The sequence below is a fragment of the Lampetra fluviatilis genome, chromosome 20, assembly GCF_964198595.1.
Source record: "Lampetra fluviatilis chromosome 20, kcLamFluv1.1, whole genome shotgun sequence".
In the NCBI taxonomy this organism is placed as follows: Eukaryota; Metazoa; Chordata; class Hyperoartia; order Petromyzontiformes; family Petromyzontidae; genus Lampetra; species Lampetra fluviatilis.
In genome coordinates, this window is record NC_136294.1 from 10,207,434 (window position 1) to 10,230,829 (window position 23,396).

General features: G+C 44.3%; 1 protein-coding gene across 1 annotated transcript in view; it reads right to left on the reverse strand.

The window, feature by feature from the left end:
- EDEM3 (ER degradation enhancing alpha-mannosidase like protein 3) overlaps window positions 1–23,396 on the reverse strand; it is a 54,945-nt gene that overhangs the window by 26,761 nt on the left and 4,788 nt on the right. Inside the window, exons 2-8 of the mRNA XM_078865598.1 lie at window positions 16,531–16,576; window positions 8,526–8,626; window positions 5,871–5,910; window positions 4,404–4,516; window positions 2,742–2,895; window positions 1,760–1,894; window positions 814–919 (exon numbers count right to left, since the gene is read on the reverse strand). Coding sequence (XP_078721724.1) covers window positions 814–919; window positions 1,760–1,894; window positions 2,742–2,895; window positions 4,404–4,516; window positions 5,871–5,910; window positions 8,526–8,626; window positions 16,531–16,576 — 695 coding nt within the window. The remainder of the gene's footprint in view (window positions 1–813; window positions 920–1,759; window positions 1,895–2,741; window positions 2,896–4,403; window positions 4,517–5,870; window positions 5,911–8,525; window positions 8,627–16,530; window positions 16,577–23,396) is intronic.

Below are 23,396 nucleotides of genomic sequence, written 5' to 3' on the forward strand. Positions count from 1 at the left end.
GATGAGTAAAGAAGCCCTCAGCCAGTGGCATAAATTCCACTGGGATGTTTAGTCCATTCAATAAAGTTCCGTATGAAAAAAACCATATGAATAGGGAAAGCAGACGCATATGCAAAATCTCCAACATTCATAGATAGATTAGCAACCTGCTATCTGCACAGCCATCAATTGGCTATATTATATCCATAAAGGCTGGGAGACTCCAACAAAATAAATATTTCATGACCGATAAACACAGCCTCCACAAATGCTGCATTAAAGCGTGCTCCACCAAGTACGTTAGTGTGCAGCTGCTGGGTGGATTGTTGCATCGCAGGATCGAGAGAGGTGGTGACTGCCTGGGGAGGCCTTCATCCAGCAGTGGATTGACCATGGTTGATGATGACGATGACGCCCTGACTGGCACCACAACAAAATGAGTGCCACTAGCATTGCACTACGACCTCCCAAGATGCCGGTGAGTTCAGTTGAACCGCTTCCGGTGTGACAAGGGCAGGGTGTGTGCTGCTTCCAAACATCGATGGCGCATACTACGCGACAGCCCACTGTGTGAATGCGGAGGAGCAGGAGACGGTGGCGCACATCGTCTCCACCTGTGAAGTGCGTCAGGGCATACCGGGCGGACTGGTTACCCTGCATGTGCTGGAGGAGACTGTCACATGGCTCTGTGGCTACATGAGCTGACGTCCACTCACAAAGCATTGCCATATATATAATGAACACATTATTTCACTCGTGTGTCTGGCGCTCTAACTGTGTGAAAGCCACATGTAAAAGCATTCGCTAAATAAAATTGCAGCACCATTAACTCACCTCGCCGTACCCAGTCACCCGTGTGGATGTTTATGACTGTGCCCACCAGGTTGCTGCCTCTCTGCCTCTTGTCCCACAGAAAATCCATGGCCCTGCGTGCATGATCCTACACAACGCACAGCGATGGGGAATGTCATTTCACTCGTACAGCACAGTGATGCACACATTTTTTGACTATCCTGTTCGCGCACTGGATTTTAATGCCATCACCTTTCAGGAAAGAAGCATTGTAGTGTCCTGACCAAGTCGGCCATTGAAAGTTAGAATGTGCCAGTGCCATACAAACAAGATTTCCTTGTCCATAGAACTTTAAAGGAGGTACTTTAAAAAGCAGGAAGCACACTGGTAGAGCTACAAGGCAAAAAAACACACACATGCTGACGAATATGCACGAATTATGAACAGGGATAGCAACATACAAGACTATAAGTACACTCGCCACATAGGACGGAAGAGCAACCCTTTATGGATTTTAATTGCCTGTTATCTCCACTACTCCAATTTGTTCATCGACTCCATCCCAAAAAATACTGCTTTTTTATTCAACCTACATGAATCTATCCACAGCACAAGGTTATGCCTAAATGCTTTTCAGTACCTAAAGTGCAGAATTGCATTCCCATTGTTTTCTGTAATTTTCACTCTCCATTAAAATTTTTAAACCTCTTATTAAATGGAAATGATGGGCGTACTACGTGACAACCCGCTGTGTGAATGCTGGGGAGCAGGAGACCGTGGCGCACATCGTCTCCGCCCGTGAAGTGCGTCAAGGCGTGCCGGGCGGACTGGTTGCCCTGCATGTGCTGGAGGAGGAGGCTGCCGCATGGCTCTGTGGCTACGTCTGCTGACGTCCACTGACAATATAACGTTTCATAAGTATTTTTCTTGCACGTCTGGTGCTCTTTAACCGCATGCCAGTCACGTGTAAAAGCATTCGCAAGGTAACCTCAAACACGGAGTCCCCTGTGAGGCGGCTGAGAGCGGCAAACTCCAGCAGCATGGTGCCCGCGCACGCCGTGCACGTGTCCACCTCCACGCCCGTTCTGGACTGCGGCCGCACCATGCCGTGCTTGAGGTTCACCTGCCAGGGGCAGCGGCACAGGTGGGGGTTGAAGGCAACCGCGCAGGCGGACGGAGGCATCAAAGGATAAATGGAGACCTCGGGAGAGATCCATGATGCCAAGCCGCAGACTCGCTGAGATGATGAAGATGTTATCGGCTGTTTAGTCAACATGTAAAATTTGGCCTCGCTGACTACGACTGCCAGCTATTGTTGTTGTGGCTTGGGGGGGTTGTTATGCTGAGCTCACGTAAGTGCACCGAGCGAATCCCACCACTGAGCTCCTGTGTTCACGAAGCTTTAAAATCAGTCAGGTGCTCCTTAATAACGCGATAGCAATATAATTGGAGTGCTACAACGGAGCACCCGTGATAAGCTTAACTGCTGTTTTATTATGTACGAAGCTGCAAATTCATGTCGGACATACCAGCACGCGCAGCCTAGGTACGCAGCTTCAAAATCAGGGCTGCTTGTGCTTTGGGTTGGGGTCTTTAAGCATGACGACACTCACTTTTACCAGGAAATGGACAAAACATGTAAGAATAAGCCAATTAGTTGCGCAAAATAAATCCTCAAAAGACTAAGTTACAGACGTGTGAGTCTGCTGCAGTAGAGAATCGCATCTCTAAGTTTGCATATACAGGATGCTTATTGGGCCCTTCCTGTTGAAATAAATAAAATCTAAATGCATTGCGAGTGATGTAACGTCCCCGATTTTGAATGGTTCACCGTACATGACCACTAGAGGGTGCTGTCTTCAGCAGTGCAGCAAACGGTCAGATGATGTGGCCAAGGCATCAAGCGAGTAAGCAGAGGAAAGGTGTGGGGGTGCGGGGGAGGTGGTGCGGGGGGGCGAAGAAGTACTCACTCGTGGGTAGGGCAGGCCGCTGGAGGTGTTGAAAGCCGGCAGCAGGCGATAGCCAACCTCCTTTGCCATGTGCAGCAGCTCCCCGCTGTACCACTGCATGCGCTCGCCCTTCTCCTGCAGCATGATAGCCATCACATGCCCACCCAGCAGCCCGCTGGCGCACAACACAAAACGTAAATAGCAATTCAGGGTGATCCATTCATAGATACCCCACGTATTTCAAACGACACTGCTTCCTTCTCAACAGGTGATTGAATGTCGTGAAAGCAATGGCTCCATGTGTTATGTATGCTTGTTGAATTTCATTCGCACCGTACGTAGGCAACTGTGCGAATCGGAGGTGCGAAAGAAGTTCAACAAGCAGTCGTAGTGATGAAGATTCGCGGATCTTTGGTACATATAACATCTATTCCAGGAGAAATGTAATTGTTATTTTATCAGTAATTTCTTCCAATTATTTTGAAGGGTATTTATAAATTAATCACCCTGTATGATAGAACTTAATCCAGGAAAGTATTTTGCATGTCAGAGAAAACTGGCGGATCTGAAGAGCCATACACAGAAGACTATGGCGTGAAACTTAAGCATAAACAGGACAGAATGCCACATAGTGCACCATGATCTAGCATGATGCACACAAACAAGATGCTCTCTGCTATTCACCAATTCTGCCTCCATGACGACGCTGAATTCTAAGTGTCAAAATCACGATCTTGAATGACAAATGAATAAACTACTCCATACATTCAAATTACTATAATTAAATTCAACAGCAACACATCTCGTGACATTGTGGTTGGAAAAGATAGCCTGCTTATGAAAATAAATGAAGAAATGGTTTGGAAACTAATTTCTAAAAAAATGCTCTCATTTTGTAAAAGTGACCTGGGCATTAGTCTGCCAGTAGGGGAAGATGATTGTTCCATATAATACTCCCAATTGCGTAATTTGCAGGCAATTTGCAGAATTTGGAAAATTTGGACCCTTGACGCTAGCACACAATAGCCCACTCTTGCGAATGACACCAGGGGAACTTTGGCACGCACTGTGAAGCAGTCATACAGAGAGTGCATATTTTTGTGGTTATTTATACCTACAGTAATAACCAGGGCGGCCACTGGATTCGAACCATGAACCTCTGCAACAAGCAGCAAGCGCGCTACCGCTAGGTCGTGTCTACACTCGGCAATGTCACCACGAGTGTTGTTTCTGATATGATACTCAAAACTGTCACAACAGGGATGAATATTTGAAAAATGAGCGGTTGATATAACTGTGGGTGGGTCTCGAGTGAACATTGCACGTACTGCAGGTCTGAGGAGTTTAATCAACCAACCAGCCCACGAAACAATATCCAGGAACCAAAAAAAAAATCACACACCATGCCAGAAAAACTTTAAAATAACAATATCAGAAGATGTATTTATACTGGAGGAATCAGAAGTGCTATAAAGCTCTTTTTCACAGATGTCCAGTAATCAAAGCTGTCAAAAATAAGACTCTTAGTAAAGAAGCAATGTGTCACAAACAGTTGTCCAACATAAAGCAAACGAACGGGATTGTTCAAAGTGGAAGATTGTTTCCCCCTTTTGCCCGTCGCGAGAACGACGCATGCATATACATGCTGTTTCGCGTTTGCGTCGCGGGGAGGGCAGCGCATACCCAAGCACGCGAATGTTGGTCTCGAAGACGGAGACGACGACGTCGTGGTCGAGCCGTGTGTCCAGCACGACCATGCGCACCGCGTCTTCAAACTCATCGAGACGGTTCAGCACCTGCAGGGTCGCGCCGCAGAAACACGCCACCGCTAAGCACTGTCATCCGTACGCCACGGCCGTTGTTGGACGGCTTCCAGAGTGGTGAAATACAAACAAATGTTTAACACGTACGCTTTCGCAACCAATATTATCCATAATTAAGATTTTGTTGGGTCAGATCCTGTAAATATAAATGTGTCGTTCAAATTCTGGCTATCGCCTGATAAATCTGGTTGTAATCACCAGTGAAACGTCATACAAAAATTGTAAATGTTGTGGGTTTACCCTCCAATACACCAGTTTTCTGAACTAGTAAATATATGGCACGTTTTGTTTACGTGACAAACCTTACCAATTGGCTTTGTTGGGTGGTGGCGGGTTTAATGACACATTTATATTTACGGGACCTAATCCAAAAAATCTTTATCCGAGAAAGTATAGCTGCGACGATTGGTCAGTTAAGTCGATTGATGAATGAAATATTGTAATAGACTGTTTCTGTGCCTCTTAAAGTTGGCAGACACCCCCGCATCATGCCTCCTGAAGGCAGGAAATCCCTATAAGACACGCCCACCACTGTGACGAGCTGATGATACCAGTGACGTCACGAGCCACTGCCCGTCACTTCCCATCCAGTGGGGACATGGTGGGAACAAAGATGAGGCTATTTTTACGACAATGTGTGATGCTGTCAGCCAGGTAATCAAACCGATAATTTGGAGAGTGATCATTTACTTCCATAATCGGATAGCCCAGCTCTACTGGAAAGCCTCGTTGAGTGTCCCCTCATTTTCAGGAGGGTACCACAACAGGATATTTGGCCAATTCCTCGTGAATTCAGTGTTTTGCATGTCGGAACAAAGTGGAGTGCCCAGAAAAAAAACCCTACATAAACAACTAAAAGTTTCACACGGATGAGCCTACGTTCTGCCAAGCCATTTTGTGGCCTGCTCACACCCCCAGAGGATTCTGAATTCACAGAAAAGATAACCATGTAAATCCACGAACCCTGTCTCCATAGAGCTATGATGAAAGCATAGCACCAAACAAACCCAGAATAAAACAGGAGCATGCTACAATCAACACACGTTTGTTTAGACACGCATGAAAAAGCCGTTTTATCAGACCTTCAGTTAAGCTGTGTACATAGTAGATATGAAGCACAAAGCTCACACCACAGTACTTTTTTATGTTAATCTGGTGTCAATTTAATGCATTATCTATTTTTTTTAACAATGCACACATGGTTAATTAGGCAAATGTACAGGTGCACGGCAGTGATTACAGCTTTGTCAACAAGCACGAAGCTATGCAATAAATACCCGAACAAAAACACAACGCCCAGCAAGTATAAAAATTTGATTCCACCTACCACAAGGGTATCCAAAGAGTCAATAAGCGTCAAGGAAAACCTGCAGGGATGAAAATACCATTCAATTACAAAGTGTTAATAGAGTGTGAAAATTGAGCTATTGATTTTTAAGTCATTACACCTCCATTACTTCCAGCTATTGTATTTAATATGCATGTCCAACATCATAAATTTAACTGTGGAATATCAATTGACTGTTACACATCATAAAAGTATATCTCAATAAATCAATTAGCCTTCATTCTATATCTTCACATACAAATTATACGTATGTCTAATGTCCTTCAAGACCAATATATAATAAGCAATTGTATAAGCATAAAAACTCTGGCTCTTCTGTGTCTCTGTTGAGTCAGGCATGCTAAACAAATACTTATGGTTTACCAGCTGTTATTGGCAAGAGCACTCCCTCCAAATATGGGGGTCCTGTCAGTGCACACAAAAATTATTGTCCAAAATATGAAATGGTTCCTGGCAATTTCTCTGTGATGCCAGTGACTGCTGACGAATGTCTGCTCTAAATATGCCTATAAGATACATTGATATACATGAGTGACACTGATGCTCACATTGCATGAATGTGGGCAAGGCAACTGTGTGGAGAGGCCTTTATCGAGCAGTGGATAGAAAATGTATGATGATGAAAGAGCAAACAAAGAGATACAAAGACCCGACGGCTTCCGGTTCGCCAAACGAAGGCATTATAAGGTTGGACTCATTACACAAAGTGCTTGCCACAAATGAATCACAATACTTTTCTTATCTCGTCAAAGAACATAAACAACTACGCGAACTCTGGTCATCCTTGCAGCGGTTTTTGGCACGCCATCGAAAAAAGATGGTCACTGCATCTGCGCATTCAGATGCAATTCTGCATCCATCTGGATCTCTCTTCCTTCCGATATTAGGAAGCCAATGGAGCTATGGCACTTTTAAATCTAGATTAAAAACTAATTTCTTCATAAATACTTTTTCTGTTTAGTTTGTTGTCCTTCCCCCGCACCTCCGATTAGCATGGTTGGCTACGTATACATACACCTAAAGTGCTCATTGGGTCGGATGACCACACAAATGTAAATTAACCGCTGTCGTCTGGTCTTCCAACAAGGGTTCAGAGACATGCACGTTCAAGGTTAATCTAGAACACGACAATGTTTAAAGATTGACAATGAGGACTTGCTCATGGAGGATCATTAACTTGTCTCGTGCAATGTCTTTACCTCTCGAGCCAGCGTGAAACGTATGGCATTCTGAGAACTTCATGAGGACACATTACGGAAGAAACGTATACCTCTGGGGGTTATGGATGAATGATAAATGAACATTTTTGTTGCATAAATTCCTGCACAATTGTAATGTCATTGTTGTATCTATTTAGTTATCCTTACAGAGTCTAAAGCTTTATTCTGGAGGGTCTTGCATTAGGTTGTTTGGTCAATTTCACATCCGTTTTTTGCAACAAATTGAACAAATTGTCTTATTCTTAGGTTTTCCAATTCATTGAATAACAGTCCTGGCACGATAAGAAATGTGTTGCATCACTGATTAATGTGTAATTACATCGACACAACAGTCAGACAACTAAATCTGCCCAATATTAAAATTTAATAAAATTCATACCACTGCCCTTTGACAGGATTTTTGGTAATTCCAAGCATTGAACTGTAGTATTGTCACAACTGCACTGCATGTAATGTAAGGATTTGAGAATACACGTCTCGCCAAAAAGCATGTTCGCTTGCAGTTCCGAGTTTTAAATAATCACTTAATTTAAAGTAAAAGCCCACCCAACTATATTGCACACTTGAGTGGCTTAAAATAACGAGAATTGATGCTTAGGGTACTGCTTCAACAGTCTACGGGGTTTTCTGTCTTTCTTTTAAGATGTAATTCACACTTGTCTGCCTCTCTTCTGTGCCTATATCTCCACCCTTCAATTGTATTCTCCCCCCACCCCCCACAGATGCTCTCTGTTCTCCATGCCTCGAGCCTTAACCAAGACCATGGACCCATCTACATCACAGCAAGCACACAAACAAATTCCAATAAAACTACAACAATTCATATTGGTATCTCCATGTTAGCTCAATGCACAAATTAAAGATACCTGTTCGGCAGACAACACTCAAGCGTCGTGCCATGAGTGCCTATTGTCTAGAGCCAGCATGGCACACGAAGGGTTGGTGACACTAGCCACATAATGGTGATATTTACACACCATGGCAAGCACTCAAACAAGGCTGAGTTAACTGTGGGAAGGTCACCATAGAAAGCTTCTTAGCTCTATGGACCCAAAATAAACTGACTAAACCAGGTTCAGACCGCACAGGTGTTTGTGCACTGCTGAGAATCTAACACAGGTGGCTGGGACTTTGATAACCATTACACCACCCACTCCCCGCACAAACATAACAGCAGCTGCTATTTGGCACAAAGCGACAGTGATGTCATGACGGCACTTGTGCTAGGGCAAGGTGCACTCTGAAGGCACATGGAGCAGCCCATACATGGACACATTGGTAGCATGTCAACTGACAAACGCAGATGTTTGCCACCAAGTAAATAGCATCTAATCCATTTACACAAATTTTTGAACCGATGTTAACACACACAAAACGCACAGAAAACAGCGACGACACTAATTGAGGCACGTACTTCCCCAGGGCGTCGTCCACATCCCCCCGGCTGGGCTCCTTGCCCCTCTCGCGGCCGCGACAGCTGAGGGGCATCAGCTCGTCGGCCGGGTACGCGTACCTCTGCACACCAGACGACACACGCTCAATTGCACGCATGCCTCGGGAGTCGAATTGACTACTCAATTCCCGTCACACTCTATTCAACGCACAGTACCTTGAGTGGTGAGAAATGTTCCCATAAATACATTACAGCAGAGGGAAAGCTGTCTTTGCTGCTGCTTCGGGGTGTTAAAGACCCCAAGACTTCATTTGCAAATTTGCACCCACTGTGTGCTGGGTCAGAGTGTGCATGTTAATCAATCGAGCCATCACAGATCAATAAAAACAATGACCACATCATTAATGAACACTGCAAAGTAATTGACAACATATAGTAGGCCAATGTTTTGGGCAATAGTTACAAACATTGACTAGACTATGGGACAGATAAAAGTGAGCAATGTTAAGAACGTTCAGAAATAGTTTTGAATTGTCAAACGAGTAATCATCGTCAGGATGATCGTAATGAAGAAGAAGATGATGATGCAGCGATTAAATTAGCTCGTGTGCAGGTGTTGGGTGGATTGTTATTTTAAATTAGCAGTATACAACAGCAACTGTACTGAGACCAATGCATTACAATAAGGTACATACGGTGATTAAATGGGTCGGCATACAAAGGTATGCCTCACCAGCACTACTCAGAACACCAAACGTGTGAAATCAACTGGACTGATATAACCCACAGTGATATGGGGGGGGGGGGGGAGGACCATATTACGGTTCCCGTAATCCGCAGTGCATCGTGGGGGTTAATCCCGTAAATCGCGAACAAAAAAACAATGTCCACGACGGCGCGGTGTGTGACAGATTGTGGGAGGAGAGTCCCGAGTGATTCCATTAATCCACAAAATACAGTTGCAGATTGCAGGGAAAGTAACGGGCAAATTGTTATGGATTTTTCTAAGATGGTGCAAATCTGAATTCCAAGCTCCTATGGCAGGGATCATTCTATGTCAGGAGTCGGAAACCTGCGGTGGCTCCAGAGCCGCATGCGGCTCTTTAAGGACTGCTGCTTCGTGACATTATTCACATGGCATTGCAGCTTTTTAAATACTTAGTTATTTTTTTTCACCGAATTAGAAACAAAAATTGCTCTTTTTGTTATTTTGGTTGCCCGACCCCTGGTCTACGTGAAAGGATTTTTTTTTACTTGATACCCGAGTCTAAAAAGATGCAAAACTATTTTCTACGCAAAAAATCAGATCAGCACAGATCATCGTATTCGCTGGTCTGTGCTGATGCGAAACTAAAAACAAAGAACTAAAAAGAGACTAGCGTTCATTCAGCTCTGCTGGACAAACAGTGTGCAGCTTGAATATAAGATGGGGCACTGTTGCAAAGTTTAATTTCTACCTCAAATTTAATGAACTCTGCACACTGCTCATTCTGAACTAAACTTTTTATTTAAAAGGTAAGGCCCACAGTTCTTTTTCAGAAGCGACCTGGCCACAAATGATTTCTCAATGAAGTGGCTTATCATGTGGAAATGTATAGCAGCCAAATACTCGAAATGTATATTTCTAAATGTGGAGGGAAAAAATGGAGGAACCAGAGAAAAATCCACGCGACCACGGGGAGAGAGACACGCAAACTGCAAATATACAGGCATCAGGATCGGATCCAACCAACGACCTCCTGTATACCACGACAGGGTAGTTAACATCTCGCCACTGCGACGCCCTTTGAGCAGCGATACACTTGCATCATTTGCACCTAAAAACAGGCTGGCTGTTGAATCTGTCTTGCGTTGTATTATGCATTTACGTCAATGAAATTCAATGTTTTCAGAGAGCAGCTGCACTCAAACAATTAAACGGTAAATGCTAAGCTACATGAATATAAAATCGGCATTCTGTTTAACATATTTTTTTTATATCCTTTACCTTTACAAATTGCGTACGGATGAATTTTAATTTAAACAGCGTAAATTCAAATTCAGCTAATGGCATAATGGGAACTTCTGCCAAGATTAAACACACCATTGCTCTTGGGGTTAATGACCTGTCACATATTTAATGTATCTATAACGCATCGCTGATGTACCAAAGATGCAACACCATGCTCACAGCGTACGGTTTGACAATGTGGGAGAAGCATTGGCCAGCTTAGACACATCAAATGCAATGACGAGAACACTGTCAAGCCGGAGAGACAAAGGGTCATCCCAACCTCGATCACCGTCGTGCCAGATGTAACCTATTCCATGAAACTGCTCCAGACTTTTCCATAGCCCTGATATAGTTAAGGTAACAGGTAGGAATGCCAGGATTCATCCCCTCCACATTCAGACTGGGCATGATTTAAAACCATCATCAGATTGAAGAATTCCAAGTTCCCATGACAGGGATTATTCTATCCATAGGGCGATCACGCATGACTTCTCAGGCAAAGTCAACTTCTGACACTGTTTTGAGCTAATGGCCTTTTAGTTACAGGTGGAGCACTAACAAATGGGCCACCAAGCCATACAATTGATTTTTAAATGTTGTTCAGATCATTTTTGAAAAATACAGGACTCAAATGCCTTAAGCACACCTTGGTGACATTTTATCAACTACAAATGGATAGTTTGCAAAGATTGTTATTCGATCATTATAGGAGTCAAGGGCAACGTCTGCAGCTGGGAGTATCGATTATCTGGAGGAACGTTCAACAACGCTTTAACTGGTGGGTGGGTAATAATGATGGAACTTTTAATAAGGTTTAGGGAACAGCGTTGGTAGTGCTTGAGAAGCACGAGCTAAAAAGTATTTATACCACCGTCATCATTTACACGCGCTTATAACTCAGTTATCGTTTTTCTTTACAGCAGCCGAGGTGCAGCTCTATATTTTGAAAGAGGTACTCGCTGAAACTTCAGCTTATAAACAATCGGATATTTATTAGAAACTTTTATAAGTTACTGGATTTTTGTTGTTATAGGCCTGCCTCGGTGGAAACGGTTTTACAGTATTAGGCTGTGCGATAATGACCAAAGTATAAGAATAACAAACACACCCCTGCCTATTGGATCACTTAAAAAATATCATTGGTTTCTACCTGGGCCGACCGTTCCCCCCATATCAATCAGAACGAGTTGTGCACATAGGCCTGAGATATTCACGCACGGTTGTTTTTAATCACCCAACGTGTTTACGGGCCTTCGTTCTTGTATACAGCAAAAAAATATCTAACATCGAAAAATAATTGGTTTAAACAAACCTCAATCCACGCTTTTGTCCTTGCAAATATTAATTGAGCATTAACTGCAAATGGATGTACAAGTTAAATTTCGATTTAAAAGCTTTCGTGACTGCAGGGATTTATCTTCTTGGTTCTTTCGGTAAAGTCACGTAGAAGGGAAATAATAAAAATAAAACATAATAAAATAATTCTCACGACGTTTCGGCCACAACGCAAGCAGCAGTCCTCGGGTGAAGAACAGGTCTGTCGGGAAGACAGCGTCTGAATGGCTTCAAGAGTTCAACAAGAGAATGCGCCTTATCCGTGCCCTCGGAGAACGAATGCCCAGTGGACACGAGTTCACAATTGTGGTCCACCGTTTGTTGTGCTGGCGCCGACTCGATGAGCACGTGATCGTGACTTCAGAAAAGTAATTTTTTTCTCATTCACAAAAATTCTAACTTGCGCCAAGAAAGCCTCGGGATACAGTTCACGTAAGCATCCACGAGATGAGAGACTTTTGTGTTTAAGGGTTATGTCCTCTATTTTAAATATACAGTACATTATAACAGTATGGCAATAAAGGTAATTAGTAAAGACACAAGAGATGCATTAATTTGCAATCGTTAAGTTGTCTTAATAGTGCACACGTGTAATCTATGTGCAACGGTTACAGTGCGTGGGTATTTTACGATGATGTGGCACTGCCAACAAGGCAGTCACACATTAGGCAAACAAAGCGCACTGTTCCATTCTTTAGAGCTATTCCTGAAGGTCATAATGTAATGTGCGTACTCGCACATTACACAAACTCATCCGAGTGGAGATAAAAAAAAACCCACAAACGATTGTCCAAGACATGCACTCTTGCCTCAAAAACCTTAAAAGCCCAAACTAACTCAGTCCATCTTTACAAATACTGTAGTACTCAGACATGTTCTCAACCCATATTCTCCAGACACACAACTTATTAATCTATTTCATAGGCAGCAGCGAAAATCAAGGGTGGATGGAGCCCCTGAACCATGGAGAACAGTCACCGAGGTTGAATGCCTAAGTAAAAGCTGTGCCGATGCTATAAAAAGGTAAGTAGTCACTCTGCCGTAAAACAATATCTCTATTTAGCTTTTTTTTCTCAATTATATTCCAGTCATAATATCAAAGCGCTGTCACGGGAAGACATTTCAATTGCGGAACTCTTGGGGTGAAAGCAGCGCTTGACAAAAATACATTGACAATAATACCTGTCGGTTGTTAGGCCTCTCGCACATGGAACACAGCTGTCTGTATGCTCTACAAAGAAGTGCTCGTTGCACGTCAATTCCACCAAAATATGTTTTTGATCCAGAGTTTGAGTAGGCCATATTAAATGGAAAAACTAGATTTAACATTAAAGTTTTTACTTTTTTTATAGTCTTTTACTATTTGGCTGAAACCATAAATTCCCAACACCCGAGACCTTGTTAAATCATGAGGAACTCTACATTTGAGCCAAGAAGCTCAACACTGCTAGCTGAGTGCTCCCTGCCATTAAATCTTCCCGTCATTTCAACTGCTGTCAAAGCCAATTTTTTTATTTTTGCCTCCATCTGCAGCAGCGTAAGCTGAAAATTTTCTGTTACATCACATGATTAAAGAATTGGCATCAAGTTAAATGGAGGCACGGAAACAAACGGGGGGGGGGGGGGGTGGCAATAGTCCAGCCACCCCCTTTATACAGCACTCACCATGAAGATCATGATCAATAAACTGTGCAAGCTAATTGCCAAAGTGGCTCATCTTAATGACCACAATTCCCATGTATTGGTCTGTCACACAAAAAGTAAATTAAAATTGTCTCTTTGCTCAAATAACCAACGCGGCTTTGCCCATCTTCCATTGGCAACCAGACGTGGACATTCCACATTCCTATGGTGGGAACCATTCACTACATGGGACAACCACTATTCACGTGACCGAGTTATCAAACCTGAGACTTTAACTTGCAAATTTCCATTTGCCAGTTGAGCGCTCTACCCACATTGCCGCCAAACCAAAAAAACAATTAACGCTTTACGTTAGTTTATCTAAGAAGGATGGCATCATTGCACATGTAAGATTGTTTTTCAGCTGACAGACTTGACATGTCAAGACAAATATTTATCGTAAGACTATACTCGGTGGCACTGTCAAAAAGGTAAAGAGTCCACAATGGCCAGGGGTCGACTCAACCTATGATCATCCTAGGGTTATCAAAATGCACACCACAGTCTATTTGACAAGCAAGAATAACTGTACAAATAAGGGATTGTCCCCACCATGGAGATGTAAAATTTCAAAACCTGGCACAGAAACACTAAAATAAGTGAATACCTGTTTGTTGTGTAATCGAGCAGGGAGACTTTGACTTTCTGGATTTTAGCAGTGCGACATTGAAATATCTATTGTTGTACCTGCTCTCAAGGGCTCCTATATAAAAAGACGACTGTTATCTTAACTGTAAGTGAGTCAGGCAGCATGACATTAGCTTCCACTTTGTTATAATGCAAAGGAGCAAATACATCCTGGGAAACAAATTCAGCCTTTAATCAACAACATCTTATATCAACGCAGAGATAGCAAAGACAAAGATCCCATTTGAATGCATTTGGTTCTGACAATGAGCTAGGAATACTGCAATTAAAATGTGAGCATGTTGTTATTAAAGATAATATTAGCGAGCTATACGCATTTGGTGGCTTTTGCCGACTGTGATAGGCGCTCTGCGCATTCGTCCGTGTTCCCCGTGGGTTGCGGAGTCACGTGCCAGAGTACCGCGTTATAAAACAGATCGCGTACAAAAAACCGGTGCACACGCGGGCAGCATGCCAAGGCATGCGCACTTTGAAATACATTTGACGCAAGCACACGTGTGCAGCCACCGCTGCAGCAACGAGTCAAACCGGAACGCGTGACTTCTGCATGAACACCAAAATAGGTTTTCATTATTTTTAAAAATTCTGGTTCCTCTGTGATTGGACAGCGAGGGTGATCACTAGACTTGCGAGTGAGCCATTTAAATGATGGAGTTGGAGATTCAATTTCCACAGATGTTCAGTCCTTTCCACGTGCAGGCAGATGTAAAATTCTCAGCCTGTTGTCGACTAAGCCTATCATTCTTGAAGTGTCAATAAAATAAGCAACAGTATTTACAAGTGGGCACGTAACGATGTATCAATTCAGCTTAACATCTGATTCTCATGCTCACAATACATGCATCGAATCTTCCGTGTAAAATTTGATTAACCATCGGTACAAGAAAAACAAAAGAGGACTAGCTTCATGATCCAGAGATGACATTCAGCTTTTCAAAAAAGTGTTGTCCCTCATATTAGCCCCAATGCACTTTGGCAGAAATACTATTCCTATGCTGAAAATCCCAGTGTGATGTCGAATAAGCTTATCTTTCCTTAGGGGTTAAAAAAGACAAATACTACTCCGTGGGAAGTCCACGTTGGTTGTCTCGATGGACAAATTGGAATTTCCACTACCGCCCGAGTGTCAACAATGAATGTAAATACTGGACCATTGCTCAATGGGGCAAAGATTATCTATGACTTTCATTATATATATAAAAACAACGTTTAAATTGTATACAAATGCACAGAATTGTAAATACTGTATAAAGGCCTAGCTAGTGATTAAATCAAGCTGCTGTGCATATAAGTTACAATCATCTGCTGCGCTCTAAAACGTTGTGTATTTTCACATCATACTAAGGCACTCAATTTGTTCACCTTGGCATATATGATTGCATAGAATGGAATGTGCCTGAAAAAAATTGCATGCACATTCTCTACTCATGATGCATTGAACAATCATCAAGGAACCGGCAGCAAGTAAGGTTGTTACAGACTAAAAAGGGAACACAACACAATGGGGAAAAGGATGAAAGCAAAGACAGAAATTCTAACATAACCATAACAATGGCATTGTTATTGTGTTAAAAATCTAGAAAGTTACACATTAACCACACACAGATTATAGCGTGGTCTTCATGCGAGGTTATCTTGCAGAGAAAAAAACAATTACAATGGATTTTTAAATAACATGTTTACAAAGAACTTATCCATTTAATTTTGATTTCATAAAACTTTTATCTCTTTTTATTCTCTGGTAAAAGCAGATAATAAAGGCCAACTAGGTTGTCATAAAATTTGGCTCAAGCCACATTGTAAATGCACAACGCCGATTTCATATTCTGTAAAATAAGAATTAAGGATACGTACGCATGACCTGCCTGCTGGTGCTTATGGTCTTATACATGTAAATGTTTACTAGCCTTTTACCCGTCCTAGGACGGGTGTATTGCAGCAAAACTGAAACTTGCAAGCGAAAAGCAGACCGCGACGTTATATTTATTGCATCCATTCGTGTGCAATTTGTAAGGCCGCGGTGACACAGACTTATTTCATTTAAAGGTTATAATCCCTTGTTCATCATGACGTCCTTTTTACTTCTACGTCTCAGTAGCGTTACGGAGATCACGTGACGTGAGGGTTCTTCCTTTGTAGTGAGGTTTGTAAGTGACGCCGAGGAGGGGGGAGGAGGCGCCTCGCCCCCCATGTGGAGTGACGTCACCCGCTAATTATTATTAATGGAGGGGTGGTATCCATTTGCAGGACGTCACCTGTTCATGATTATTAATGAGGGGGGCTGGTCGACATGGAGTGACGTCACGTGCGGGACACACAGACATTCTTAGCTCATTATAGTAGTACATTATAGTTGTGGCGTCTTACCATGTAGCTGCCATAGGCATGGTCAAACATCTCCAAAACTTGGTCCCTGCAACATAAATAAAACAAACAAGTAAATAAATGGTTAACAAAAACACTCCAACAAAACACTTTCAAGGGAGCCCCTCGTGGAAATTCAGCAAGTGTAGTACACCTCATTTTGCTACATTTGTTTATCCTGCTACGAGCCCCCGACCTTACACACTCCATGTGCAAGCATTTGGAAGTCTGCGTACAGTTGTTTAAAACACACAAGAGTGTGCACGGTGCTTGATTATATTACAAATGTGGAAGCTTTCCTCTTTCAAGTAGCATTCAACCAACACACCCACGCCGCTCTAATACGGCAAGGGAACCCACGCCATCACAACACATGTGTGATCAATCGATTGCTGTGCACCTCCGATTAGCATGGTTGGCTACGTATGATGCAAAATACGTTCAACATACATACATACATAAGATACTCCAAGTAATGAAAGGTGTGCCTGTAACGCCTGTACAATAGCATTTACATTCACAAATAAAACTGAATAATTATTTTTTAATAATTCTCGTCAAGTTTAACACCAATGCTATTTTAAGCTAGAAACAAAATAATACAAACTCAAAATATAATTACAAGTAATAATCTAGACAAATAGCCTGCTTCATGTTAATCAACTAATTTATTGTCACAATTTACACAGGTAACACATTCAGTGTGCCCATACCCACGATAGACAAATATGCAACCTATCAGCCAGGTTAACTGTTACTGAAGACAGTTTTGTCAGCACTTCCTCAACTTCACTACACGAGTGGAGTGCACGACTTCAGAGACAATATTTGTAGAGGCACCTTCCTTTATTAACACACACGATCTCGCCTCCACACACTCTGTACTCGCTAGCCTATGACACAACACTAAACGTCTAGCATCAGCGGCGCTGACCGAGACAGTTAACAGGCTATCTAGCAGCGTAATGTCAAGCGAAGACGACAGCAACGACGAGACAATCCAATCCCAAACCGGCAGCCTCGAGCTCCTGCTCTCGGCCCTTTTATCCTACCAGCGTGGCCTGGCTCCGCCCTGGCTGTGCCTCCCTTCTCGAACCCACTAGCACGTTCTCAGGGCTCCCAAATGGGGCCCCTCCATGACTCTTGCCCCAGTTCCTCCGCCCTGCCGACACACCCGTGAAAATGCTCACCGGCGTGTGTACTGTTTGTACATCGCAGTTGCCGCTGCTGGTCACCAGCCGGCGCTATTACACTACATCACCCCACACCCCCTTGTTAAAAAAAAAAACAGCCATCCCGGCTGACATACAGCAACGTCAACGGGGTGGACAGGAAGAGCAAAATCCCAGAACCGATGAACGTGTGAACAACAATACAGTCGCGACGCCCCCCGCAAACAGACAAGCAGCAGTGCACAACTTGGCGCGTGGCGCAGGCAAAACCGTCGGACAACAACTACAACATTATACGACCCCCTCTCGGCGCCTATTACCCTCATCACGATTTTGACTTAAAATGCACAGCACAAGGGAGAGTCCGTTCACCAGAACGTAGCTCACTTGGGCCAGGTCCTTGACACCGGTCCCCCGCCTTTGGCAGGATCTTGCACTTTATGGGGCTTCGGAGATTCGCACAAATGTCCTAAATGGCGCAGCCCCTTCCCTAGATTCAACAGAAAAGATCGACCGGGCTCCAACCTCCGGTCCCTCGCATGAGGCAGCCCCAGAAGATTTTACGGGCATTAGAGTCTCGGATCCTGTGGGGCTTGGGGAGCAGTTGCACCCCAGCATCCTCTTGCGGCGTAGCCTGGCTGGCCACATCTAAAACAGGTGCCCGCTGGCCTCCACAACGGAGGAAACTACCTCTTCCAAACTCCAATCCGAGAGCCATCCCCTGACGTCCCTTCCGCTCGGGCCCCGGCCCCACAACGCCATCGCCAGCTCCAGATCCCGCCACGTGGGCCCCTCTGCCCCTTCGGCGTCCCCCGTCCAAGCCGCCACCTTGGGCCATTGTTGCATGTTCAAATGCGCTTGAATCCACCGGGCCACCCTCAAGGATGTCAGCCCCCTGTCCTCAGTAATCGTCAGGACGACACCCAACTCCTGCGCCAACGACAGCAATCTTTCCTCCGCCAAGGAGTCAAGTGCTGCCCGGTCCATGTGAGGATCTGCCGTCAACAGTGCGCTGCGAAAAGAGAGAGGCATCTCGGCCTCCACTCGCCTCCACTGCAAAAACCTTCTGCGGGCGTTATATGGCGGGTCGAAGACGGCTGCTATCTGGGCGTACGGCCGCTGGAGGGTAGCCCGATCACTTCCCGGGATGGTCCGGAATGCCGTCAACGCATCGTCGTCGAGAGCCGTCGGTAGGGCCTGCAGGGCCTACTCTTCCATCCAACCGACGGACAACCAAACCGCCTTGAAGCAGCGTCGAAAAGCAGTTCAATCCCCTCTCGCCGCCACAAATTCCGAGGCAGTCGCCGGGGTCGGTATGTGGCTCCCTCGAGCGCCGCCAGAGGCGGCGCGCCTTTTTTGTCGTCCCACGCCGCACTCAAAATGGCGGGTGTCGGCCGCGCTGCGCTCTCAGCAGGCGAAATGATGGGTCACAACCGCATGGCTCCGTCGAGCCCCTCGGCTCCCGCGCCATCTCTTGGCCGGCAGGCACGAACGCGGAGAGCTGTGCGACCAGCTGGGTGACAGTGACGAGGAGCAGGTCAAGGCGGCTGGCCACCTTTCGCCACCCATCCTCGACGCGTGACTGCGGAGGATCAGCGCCCCTCTTTCCCAGTTCGGCAGCCGCCGCTCCTGCACCCGCGGGACTTATAACTGGGGTCCTGGATCCCGGGGCTGTCGGAGGGATGATCACCTAGTCGTCCTCGTCCTCATCCTCCGACGACACTACAGGTGGGTTTCTTTTCTTTGACGATTTCGACATGACGTTTCAACACTTCTGACACCAGTTTTAGTGCACGACTTCAGAGACAATATTTGTAGAGGCACCTTTCTTTTATTAACACACATGATCTCTCCTGCTAACACTCTGTACTCGCTAGCCTATGACACCACTAGCCGTCTTGCATTGGCGGCACTGAGACAGTTATCAGGCTATCTAGCAGCGCATTTTCGAGCGAAGACGGCGACAAGACAACAGCAACGACGAGACGATCCAATCCCAAACCAGCAGCCTCGAGCTCCCACTCTTGGCCCTTTTATCCTACCAGTGGCCTGGCTCCACCATGGCCGTGCCTCCGTCTTGAACCCACTAGCAGGTTCCAGGGGCTCCCAAATGGGGCCCTCTATGACCCTTGCCCCAGTTCCTCTGCCCTGCCGACACACCCGTGTATATGCTCACCGGCATGTGCACTGTTTGTACACCATAGTTGCCACTGCTGGTCACCAGCCGGCGCTATTACACTACACGTGCAAGCACCGCTTCTCTTCTTCAGTCTAAAATAATCCGCTAACAGTTTAGATATATTGAAAAAGTGCATTATCATCTGACAGTGTTCACATACAATTGATCAGTACTTACCATACCAAAAACCCTCACTTATAATAAAAATGCAGAAGTTGTGATTTTTCCATGAGCATTTTCACATTGCTTGTTATTTATCAAACATAAACAAGCGTAAGACATGGCACATTCTACAATCAACGCCTCAAAATATCAGTGAGGCATTATTAATTGTGTTTTATAAGGGGTATTTCAATACTTTGCATTGCTGTAGATGGCATGACCATTAATTAATAGTGTAGTTCTGCAGATCGTGGACACTTCAACAGACTAATTTTGCATTCACTGTCAAAAAAGCAAGTACATATACAGCTGATAACAGCTTACAAACTCATGGAGGATGTAATATTTACAGAGAACCTGGTTCAGCCAAGTTCAAGCCTGACTAGGTTTAAAATCATTCAAACATTCACACTCACGTGCCATCAGTTGTAAATCAAAGGGAGGTTTTGTTTTTTTCTCGACCCCTATGAGTAGGGTTAAACCATCACACTCTTGGTCTCGTCACTAGACACCACAATCATGCATCATCAATCCGGCACAGATACCGTGTCACAACTGTTGAGAAGCGTAGCCATTAACTGAGGCGGACTGAATTAGGGATCAAATGCAGGCAATGTGAAAAGTAAAAACGACAAACCGTATGCAGATAAAAGAGAGGCTTTCCTCAGTGAGTACAGCATTAATGAGTCTCAATGGGCTTTTTCAGTGGCGTCCTGCACTGGGATGTTTAGCCATTTTCAAGTGTTGACATTCCATTGCCGCCCAGCTCGTGTTTTGTAGAAAATTATCAAGATATTTACCGAATACAATTTACTGAGTCTGTGCCCAGCACTCGTGAACGATAATCAGAAAGTTGCTGTTCAAATACCAGTTCAGGGTAAACTTGGTTCATCATCGCTCTGGAGTCAATAACATAAGCAACACTCTGTGGAAAGGGTACAGTGGTCACCCAAGGATATACCTAGGCTCCACTTATAAGAATGTGGAATTCCATTACTGATTTAGGGCTGCCAACAAAGATGGAAAAAATCTCGGGGCTCATTTGAGACAGAAGAAAATACTGCTAAGTGTAAATATGGCAGGGGAGTCACTTTCTTGTGGAGATATGAACCTCATGGCGGGACCCCTGGGGTCCCGAATAAACGGAAGTCAAAATCGCAATTAATTAATTTATTTTTGGCGACTCCGTCCTACCGCGCACATAAACACCGCGACCCACCTGCCGCGGATCATTCTGTTGTCATGTCGTCCAAGCGCAGCGAGGACAAATGCGCAGAAGAAACAAAACTTTGAAACTTTGATTAGCGCATTGTGTAGAGCTCGTCGAGAGGAACAGATCGCCGTATCGTTCGCCTTCAACAGACATAAAATGACGTCGCAAAGCAGTTTATGCGAGAGCCGGGGGTTTATGGGACCCCGGGGTCCTGCCATAAGGTTAATATATTCACTGCATTGAATTTTATTTTCAGATTCAGAATCTTTTATTAGACTGCAGGAGGAATCCGATGAGCTAGGAAGCTCTTTATTTCACAGACGTTCAGTATGGGCGGGTCAAAGGTACTGCATACCGACCCGAGTCAAAACAAATTGTCAATGCGCAACTCCCTGAAGCTTAAGTTATTTACGTGGCAAAACATACGTGGCGCATACCACGTTCATTGCAGAGTAACTTGGCAGCCTCTCATGCTTCAGCAGAGCCTGGCATCCTAACCTCAGGGTTGCAGCGCAAGCACCACAAGACGCAAGCACCACAAGACATGCTCTACCCCACCCCGCAGGTGATTCGTTCATAAAACATCAAGAATCAAAGTAAAATTTTCTGCAAGGCGTCAATTGTATCGTCTGCCTTCTACGTTACATTGTTTTTTTTATTTTCCACGAGACGCATTCGCATACCATTACAATGCAGGTGCCCCTCGATATAAGAAAGGGATGCGTTCTTCAAAAACACGAGTGAAATTTAATTTAGTAAATCGGAATGGCTTTTTCCCATTAATTTTATTTAAAAAATCAGGCATGTGTTTTGGACAATCATTTCAACTCTACTCCTAACCTAAAAATAAACGCCGATATCACATAAAACATTACAAAAAAAACAATAATAAAGAACATAAATATAAAAACATATTTAATAATAAAAAAATGTAAGCAAAACAACATCCAGGGAACTCGCCAAAAGATCTGCTGCATGTTGGAATGACTGGAAAGGTGATGTGGCAGCATGCCTGTTGCACTGTTGGGACACCGTGACGCTGTCGCGGATGGATGACGCAGCCTCTCGGGTGCTTCATTTTTGATCTTATGGCGAATGCCACGAGAAATTTCGTTAAACCTGGAAATACGATTTCCCCATTCACCGAAATGTGTCCATTTGTTAATTGCGTTCACGCGAAAGTTTTGTAAACTAAACGTTCATAAATCAGCAAATACCTGAACTGTAATGCATACTTGACTTAAAGCTTTCGTGACTGCAGGAATTCATATTCTTTGGGTCTTTCGGTAAAGTCACATAGATAGGTTATTTTGTTATTTTCTTTGAACCTATCTACGTGACTTTACCGAAAGACCCAAAGAATATGCAATACATACTTTTACGTTTGATTGAATGTATATATCATGGGCGTAAGAGTCAAGTTCATGTATCACTTCAAACCTGGGACACACACATTACTTAAGACATGTACATCCCATGCTCCTCTTGTATGTGTAGTGACACAGCGCATACTGCTGTACAGCAGCTGCAACTGCAGGTAGACACTTAGCGCACACGCCGTTGAGCATATACACGGGTGTGCCGGCAGGGTGGAAGAACTGGGGCAAGGGTCACGGTAGACCTTGTGGGGAGGCCCCTGGAACCCTCTGCTGGGTTCGAGAAGGGAGGCGCGGCTAGGGCAGAGCCAAACCACGCCGAGGGAAATATAAGCAGCGGAGAGCGAGAGCTCTGGGCTGCCGGTTCTGGGAGTTGACTCGTCTCGTCGTTGCCGTCGTCGTCACCGCCTTCGCCACTGCTGCCTTCACTCGATCATTGCGTGGCCGGACAGTACAGGTAGTCCTCTACTTACGATGGAGATACGATGGGGTCGTCGTAACGCAAGTCAAAAATATCGTAAGTCGAAGATAGCCTAGCCTACCCAGGAGTCTTAAAGAATGGTGATAATTTAACAAAAGAGCAATTTACAGTACCGTACTGTATAAACTATATACTGTATGTATTTATTCATTACAATACTGTATTGCACAGTAAAATGTAAAGTAAAAAAACAAGGTAAATTCTTAGGCTACCTATATGAACTGCAATTTAATAGAAAAGGTGGGAGATGCATACATCCCGGCAGCATCCCAACGTACAGCATCGT